The following is a 9081-nucleotide window of genomic DNA, read 5'->3' as shown; positions in this document are numbered from 1 at the left end:
TCAATCGTGACATATCGTTATTCTTATATCTTTATATACAATTTGAATCACACAAATTCAGCATGTATTTGCTTAGAAAGTTTATCCACTGATTCTATAATCTAGATTGACATAGAATTGCATACCAAATTTTGAAATTTGAACGTAACTGAAATAGGAGCAGAACTTATAATAGACATTTTCTCTAGTCCCATGCTTCTGCATTATCATATGCAATTTTACTTTTTGTTCATTTGTAAACAAACAATTAGTTATTTGGGTATTTTGTGAGTCGGATCGAGCGGGTTAGATTAGAGTGTTTTATTTTTTAAGAAATTGATATTTAATATTGATTTGAGTTTTTCTATTTAAGGAATGGTACATGTGGAAAGGAATGGTACATGTGGAAAAATCCTTAATAAAGAGGGTAAATTTGGTCATAAAGTATGACATCAAGGATAATTATGCCTCTCCAAAATATAACAACGAAAGATATACTTAACCAGTTTTTCAAAGTAAAGGGATAAATTTGACCTCAAATATGACAACAAATATAAATTTAATCTCAAAATATAATAAAGATATATTTTATTAATTTTTAAAATAAAGGGGTAAATTTGAGCATTCTCCTTTAAAGAAATTAGAAATAGAAGAAAATAAAAAAAGAATCCTTACAGAATTACTAAAATTCCTTTTTCCATTTGCATATAGATTTTTCATTGACCAAAAAGGTGGTTTTTTCAAAATTATAAGGTGTCCCGTCAACAACAACGCTGTGACGGAACGATTTGTCGCTTATTAAAACCGCCGTTCCCCTTCTTTCTTCCTTGCGGGTTTTCATTTCTCTGCTTGGAAAAAATTTCAGCAAATATAGGGGTTATTTATCGTTAATCATTCGTAAATGGTAATGTTATTTTTATTTTTTCCTATTCCTACATTGTTTTTTATGCTTCCTCCTTCCTTAGAATAATTTTTTGTGAATTTGTTTGTAATATTTTGACCCAACACGATTGTTAGGGTTCCTATTTTTTTGTTTTTCTTTCTTCAATTTGTGGGTGTATTTAAGTTTCTTAATGGACAGATAAATAATCTCTGGATTAACTAATACATCCAACCAAATATAGGATTAAAATAATCTGTCATTTTATCGCGAGCTGGTTATACCTTATACCTCACACCAACCGACCCCTCTATTGTTTATTTATCTGTTGGCATTTGAACGGTGACCTCATGGTGTCCGGACTATTTTATTGACCACTAGACCACACCTTTGGGTGCAAATCTTCATGCTATTTGTTTTTGATAACTATGGTGTCGGGGGCCATCTTGTGTTATACCTGTTAACCGTCGTTGTGCCATTATGAACTTTATGGTAGCAAAACGGTTAGAATAGCAGTTTTACGCACTAATTAAAAAAAGAGCAGATTTGGACCAACTATGTTCCAGAGAGGATGTATCTACAGTTGTTGTACTGCAATGTGGTGGTTGACATATTATAGAAGTACATTAGCTGAAATGATGAGCAAATCAGTTGTCCCTTTTTCATTTTGTTGTTTTTTGAAATTTATTGATTTAGTTATTGTTTCTGGGCTGAAGTGAAGTGCAGAGGGACTATTATTACTCACCAATACAAGGTTTTCGCTTTTCCTCCTTTCAAGAAAGACTTTACTTTTTTTTCCTGTTAAAGCAGTAACATATACATTAATTCTTTTTTTCAAAATTCTAGAGAAGAGTAAACCTAAACCATGCATTAGATTAAGTTTTTATTTGTCTTCTTATTGTGTGTATCTTTTCCCAAATTTGTCGTCTTCTGGGATTTTGATATACCGGGGAGGCATACAATGTTTCGATAGCATGCAGATGAGTCATCTTCAAGGAGTTGTAGCATAAGCTAATCTTTGAGTTGCTGGTGGTTGTATGATATGCATTCATGCGTACTTGGGTCCTTGTAATGGTATACTGGTCATAGACGTGGAGATGGATGTGGAGATAGATAAAGTGAGAAGCGATAGTAGAAGCTATGACCATATCTTAGCTATGAATATCTGAAATTATACCAGTCATACACCCAATACTTAAAAATTTGATAGTAGTAAAAGTCGTTGAGGGTATAGTGTTTTCGAACTTGCCGCTAGTGAAGAAACACTTCCTTGAGGAAGTTCCACTGTGAAATAAAATGAAATAATTTGAATGGGTTGAACTTCTGCTCCAGTTAACCTGTCTTTGCTTATTTGAAAGAGGCTTAGCTCTATAAAATGAGGACGTTTTGTTGATTCATATTGATGGTATTAGCTTCTTCTGTAGCAGTATCCTGCTGCTCTCTCATGGACACACCATAAGGTATTCTGGTGCGGCCTTAATATGTTTTCTCTTTCTTCCTTTTACTTGGTCAACATCATACTATCCCCTCTCATCTTTACCAAATAGTATTATTTCTTGGATGTACTGGATCACTTTGTCTTTTAGATCTCTTAAAGTGCAAATTGGAAAGATATATTTTGGTGATCTATGGTCCTTATCGTTGGGCGTACGTATCGCTTTATCTTATAAGATGTTCTCTCTCTGGAAAGAGGTCTTTGTTATGATGCTTATCCTTGATGTTGCTTTTACCTTTTGGAAAAGCTAAGGTGCCCAAAGTTGCCAATCCTCTATGTGACATAAGTAACAAATTCTGAATACAAGGACATCTTTATCCACGTTGCTTTTCTTTTGAGTGAAAAAAAAAAATACAAAGACACACCATACGGATTTAGTTAGAGATGGAAGTTCTGATCATCTACTATTACTAACAGTTGAGAGAAATTAGTGCACATAATTCCTGTCCCAATCTATGTACGGTATTTCCATCCTGGGATATCCCCAAAGAGAATATAGCTGCTTAATCGTGCTTAAAGATTTTTAGAATAAGTTGTTTGTGCATTCTGATTTAAGATAAGTGGTACAACATTGAATTTTACTAGTAATAGGAGTGCCGTATGAGGACAACATGATCTCATTGGCATGATGCTTATGACTTAAGTACATCAAGAACAAGATGAAGGCAAAAAACTACTAGCATTATTTATTTGACTATTTGTGGGCTATGCAGGCAAACAGGCACACTATTATTCTGATGCAGACATCTCAGAACCGAGCAACTCGCACTTTTATGGATTACGAATCAATAAGTCAAGCAATGGATGGTATGTACCGCGACATTGCTATAATTGCATTGCACTCTGGATATATTTGCCCTTCTCCGATTACCTATGGAATTGCTTTGAGACAATTTTCCCCTCTGAATGTAGGACTGTTGGTAACTAGAAATAAAGCACGAACCGAGGAAAATATGTGAAGATCACAAGCATAATTAATAAACAGGATTTGTATCAGCAGCTTGAAATCTGAAACTAGAGTCCAACATATATTTTGCAATCTACTCCTGTAGTCCTTGCAAACAATTTCATGTATTATCAGCCATAGGAGAAAATCCTTCTCTCTTATTCCGAACTTCGACGAACACTTGCTCTTTGCCTTCTCATCGAAGTTCAAGGAACTTTGTCGGGCTAATTCAAGCATGTTAGTCTTAACTTCCCATTTTCTTGTCACACTTCTAAATTATGATGGCCAAGACTTTTCTTGGTGGAAAAATTATGTTGGACTAGAGCTAGATGCTTATAGGAATGATATCTATCTTTTGACTTCCAAGTAAAGGAAATCAATGCAAATAGAGAATCAATATCATGATGGGATGAGCTAGTAGAAAGGAATTGGGACCTATATGAACCTACTTTTAGCCTTTAGGGATGAGTAGGATCTTAATGTCGAAGGGAAGGGTTGTCTTGAATCTCCATAACATTGCAATTTTTTGCTTTGCATTATAGGTGTCATTTCGCGTTTCACAAGGCATTTCGTAGGTGGTAACTTTCTTGAAGGATTGTAAAATACTAACAAGGATCTGTTGATATAGACCCCATGACAAGCAAGAAGGTTCATTGTTCTGGTATAATAGTAGAACTTAACATATAGTATAGCTAAATAACTTAAAAAGAAGATGACTTAGTAAGGTATAGGTTGACTTGCAGTTTTTCTTTGGTGGATCTGTTGGTATAGTAACTAGGTTCATATGTCTTATTGTGATGATTAACTGCTCAGCTTTCTCAAGTATTTGTACTTGAGAAGTTGGTAGTGTTCATGAGTTGTCTTGCTCCCTGGAAGTATTGGGTTTCAAAGTTATTATCTTGACTAACAAGGTTTCACCTCGTTATCATAACTTGGAATAGCCATCTTTTGTTGTTCTCAACTTCTCATCTCTCTATTAATCAACTACGCCTCAATCTCAAACTAATTGAGGTCAGCTACGTGAAACCTCTATATTCGAGAGAATCCATCATGGCAATTTTCTACTCTAAATGCTCTACTTAACCCTAACCCTTCTTTATCTTGGCTTGGAATTGGCATGTAAAGCTCACATAAGCATAACCCTCTCTTCTCTCTTAAGTTTTCTTTTCCTTTGCTACCATTTGTTTTATTATGCATTTGCTTTCTTGGATATCGTCTTCTTCATCCCATTGCTGTCCTTTTTATGTATTATCTTCTGTTTGATGTAAGATGAACTTAAATGGAGCACATGAATAATGAGCTCTCATAGACAACCCTGCTTGTTTGGGGTTGATGCAGAATTGTTTGTTTGCATTGCCCTCTCCCGACATTTTTCAGAATGAAACTGAACTTATTTAGGGATGTTTTATGCAACTGCTATATAACCTAATGGTACTTCATCAATGAATAATTATATGTATCAATATACTATTTTTTCCCAGTTTAAAATTAGTCCAACGTAAATAAGTTTTCAATCCATTAGAAAATGATGCAAAGGAAGGGGTGGTTAACTCTTGAAAACTTGATCAAGAACAAAGTAGGAGGGCTTTAGCACAAATGATACTTGTGGATGAGTTGTCCTTTAGATTCGTTGCAAGGCTTTAAAATCTTTTTGAGAGTCACAATATCGAACTCCTTATAGAACATTGACAAAAGAATGTTATGAACTTTTAAATTAAGAGAAACATAGTTTGAAGAAGTTCTTCAAAGAAGCATACTCGAAAATTTGTCTTACAGCAGATACTTGGACTTTTTTGGAAAGAATGAACTATATGTGTCTTACAATTCTTTTCATTGATAGAGATTAATTTCTAAGTAAAATACTACTTAGACTGTGTCCTATCTCTAGTCATAAGGGTGATAATTGATTGTTATTACTAAATATTTACTTGATTGAAGTTTGGAAAAGGTGTTACTATTACGGTTGATAATGCTAGGAACTAATATGATGGATGATTCGCATCTTCATTTGTGATCTATTCCACATATACTTTATATTTATTATGCAAGATGGTTTGAATGAAATTGGTGACTCTATCAAGTATTAAGAAGTTTAAAGAATATTGTGAAATAAGCAGAATGATCCTGTGGGACTCCAACCAACAGCCTCAAGGTTGGAGTTGGAGAGTGAGAATCCCTATCAAATTGTTGTGTTCTATCTAACAATAAAATATGTCTAATGAAGAGAAACATCTAAACATAATAATTTTTTATCAGTTTACTTTTCAATTTAACAACATTCTTTGAACTTCTTAATTCTTGAGAGAATCACCAAGTCTTTTTTAGACCATCTTGCCCAATAAGATTAAGTACATGAATCATACATCTCACGGGAAGGTGTTTGTCATCTATCTTATTAGTTCATCAATTATTCAATCATTTAGATACTCTCTAACTAGGTAATCATTGGATCTAGCATTATGAACCGTGTAGTGATCACCTTTACCAAACTCTAATTAAGCAAACACTCGTAATTAAAACTGCCATATCAGTATCCTTACGACTTAGAGGCAAGACAAACGTAAGTAGTATTTTATGCAAATTCTAATCTTTGTGAATAAAATGAGTTGTAAGACAAATATAATTGATTCTTTGCGAAGAATCCACGTATCTGTTGTAGACAAATTTCTTAATGTTCTTCTCTGGAAAACATTGTTTTAACTTCACTCATAGTTCATAACAATCTCTTGTCAATACTGAAACAAAAAATATTTGAAATTGAGGTGTTGTGACTCATAAAGTTTTTAAAGCCTTCTTTTTTAACAAAACAGAAAGGCGACTCATCTACAATTATCACTTGAGCTAAACACTTTCTATTTTGTGCTTGATCAAATTTCTTAAGGTTAGTTACCCCTTCCGTTGGATCAGTTGAAACTTATTTGTGTTCGACTAGTTTTAATGTTTGGAAATTTAGGATACTGATTCATATGATTATTCATTGATGAAGTATCTTTAGCTTTTTATAGCAGATGGTTAGTTTCTATCACGAGACGACATTTTGCTTTAACAACTTTATTAGAATTACTGTGCCTCTCAAAATGTTCCCCAAACAACAGATCTAGGTTTGCATGACTTTCCTTTTCCTTGAAGCTTCTTCAATTGGATTGGGACATGAAGTGTCAGTATGTGATCATTTGAACCCCCCACTTTCTTTTTTTGCCATCTATGAGAATAGGAAAAAGAATCATTTAGAAACATGAAAAGAAGAGTTCTGGTCAGTCAACAATTTTTTGTTCAAGTTTGCAAACATAGCACACCATAAAACTGACCTCAAACTAGAGGTGTGCAAAAACCGAACCGACCGATAAACTGAATCGAAAAAAATGTTATTGTTTTGTTGTTATTGGGTTATTGGGTTAACAGTTTCTAAATGGTTTTATAAAAAAAAATATTGAGTTATTGGTTCGGTTCGATTTTTTCTTATTGGGTTATTGAGTAAACCGATAACCCAATAAGAATATATATATTCTTATTATATATTTCTCTTAGTTTCTCTTTAATTTCTACAAATTAGCAAACCTAAAAAAGGACAACCCGGTGCACTAAAGCTACCGCTATGCGCGGTGTCCGAGTAAGGGCCCCACCACAAGGGTGTATCGTACGCAGCCTTACCTTGCATTTCTGCCAGAGGCTGTTTCCAAGGCTTGAACCCGTGACCTCCCGATCACATGGCAGCAACTTTACCAGTTATACAAACTCTTAATTTCTCACAACATTTACTTCAAACTTGAAGATTCCTGTAAATGAAAATACATCATGTAAGATTTTTGGTTGCAACTAAGATTCATTTTTTTTATGTTAGTTACTACTATTTTTGTTTTATAAGTAATTTCTTATCGGTTAAATCGAAAACCAATAAGAAATATCTTATTGGTTTGGTTATTGGTTTAGCATATTTTAAAATCGAAAACCGATAATATGTAAAACCGAACCGAACCAACCGATGCACACCCCTACCTCAAACCATTGAGAGTCAAAACCCCACCAAGAATGCAAGAAGATTAAAGAGAAGTCCTGAATGAATAGAGAAAATTTATCATATTCAGATCAGAAATCTTAAACAGATTCAAACTTAAAAAGTGAACATGAAGTTAACCATAAGCATCTCTAATCTCTACTAGAACAATGAGAGATACGTTTTAAAAAAAAAGTAGCTACCTGGACTGGATAGTTATATGGTATTATTTGATGGGAGAGATTTTTTAGTAATGGTTACTTGCATATTTATCAATTACGCTCATTGTTTATTGGATTTAAATTTTTCTTTCGAAGGGGCCTCTCATTTTTTGTATAAATTCTTTACCATCTGCATGGAATTTAAGCTTAAACTTCCTCTTCTTTTTAGTCACTTCTATGATAACTTTTTTTTCGTGCAGGAATTTGTGGTTTGTATGAGAGGAAGCTCAAGGAACTAAACCCGGCAATCAGAGAAATCACTTACGACATCTCAGATCTTTACAATTTCATTGATGGCCTTGCTGATATGAGTGCATTAGTGTACCTTTCTTCCTCCCTCCCTCCCTTCCTCCTGCTCACCCGTCCACCCCTTGTGTAGAATCCCAAGCCAGAGAAAGTTAACAAGTATTGCACATTTTTCAATTCACACATCAAATATGAACATGTAAATATGGCTCCCTTAGAGCAGGTCTTTGAATGCTGCTGCTTTTTTCACACAAAAAATCTGTTCTTATCATTGATTTTGAAACACACACAAGACATTGTAAGCACATTCCCATTTGACCTCTTGAGTTTCTGTACTTTCAGTTCATTAACAGGATGAACTGCTATGTACAACATCAGATGATTGGCTCCTGGTCCATCACACTAGATGGAACACATTGTTCATATTCTTAGTACCAATTATGCTTTGAATTGTTACCTAATTCCAGCATTCGTGTATGACTTGCAGGTATGATCACTCAATCCAGGCTTACCTGCCCTATGACCGACAGTGGATAAAGCAGAAAACGTTGCAACACCTAAAAAAGCTGGCATCACAGAGATAATATATCTTAAAGGCTAGTCTCTATCAACCATATTCAGTTAATTTCCTGTTGGCTTTTATGAAGAAAAGAGCTGCGGTTGGCGGGTTGCAATCTGGAGTAAAAACTATGTACAATGTGCTTCTTTTCCCTGAAATCCATATCCTATCTCAAGAGCTTCAAGTGGGAAACCAACTGTTGTCGGAACTGAACGTTGTACTGGCCTCGCAGTGAATCATGAATTTATAAGTTTGCTTACTTCTGTAAATTGTACTAGCTATTTAAACTTGCCAGTGACTATATTTCTCAGCTACTTCTATTGGATATATATACAAGTTTATCTATGATACTGTGCCTCTTTTCTTGTCAACATGTTACTTGAACAAACATGTGGGCATGAGAAAATCTTGGTTGGACTTGAGACGGGATACACGATATTAAGGGAAGGAAGCCCAAAGCTGCCTATTAAGTTGGATAGGTCTTGTTCAATGATCTTGGCCATATTTATATGCTCAAAGCACCAATATGCACCCAAATTTGGACTTAGTTTAAGAACTTTAGTATGAATTGTAAGAATAATTCAGCTTTTATTCCGTTTTGTGCCTAATAGATATGATTAGTACTTTCAGGTTCAAAATCATGAAGAATTATGCATAATTGTATGCAAAGAGGATATGGAAGTAGTGAAGGAATGCAAGGGACTGAAATTAAGCTGAAAAATGGAAGATGAAAAGTAGGAATCCTCATTTTCGGACCCTCT

At 34.4% G+C, this 9081-nt stretch overlaps 1 protein-coding gene across 1 annotated transcript; it reads left to right on the top strand.

Annotated features, from left to right (window-relative positions):
- The first annotated feature begins 657 nt into the window (after positions 1 to 657).
- LOC107856994 (enhancer of rudimentary homolog) lies at positions 658 to 8665 on the top strand. The gene is made up of 4 exons (XM_016701951.2): positions 658 to 883; positions 3068 to 3161; positions 7716 to 7836; positions 8249 to 8665. The coding sequence occupies exons 1-4, from the start codon at positions 881 to 883 to the stop codon at positions 8343 to 8345; spliced, it is 315 nt and encodes a 104-aa protein (XP_016557437.1). The 5' UTR covers positions 658 to 880; the 3' UTR covers positions 8346 to 8665.
- The last annotated feature ends 416 nt before the right edge of the window (positions 8666 to 9081 follow it).

This window comes from Capsicum annuum, chromosome 1 (genome assembly GCF_002878395.1).
Source record: "Capsicum annuum cultivar UCD-10X-F1 chromosome 1, UCD10Xv1.1, whole genome shotgun sequence".
In the NCBI taxonomy this organism is placed as follows: Eukaryota; Viridiplantae; Streptophyta; class Magnoliopsida; order Solanales; family Solanaceae; genus Capsicum; species Capsicum annuum.
Note: the sequence above shows the minus strand (reverse complement) of the source record. Positions and strands in the feature narration are given on the sequence as shown.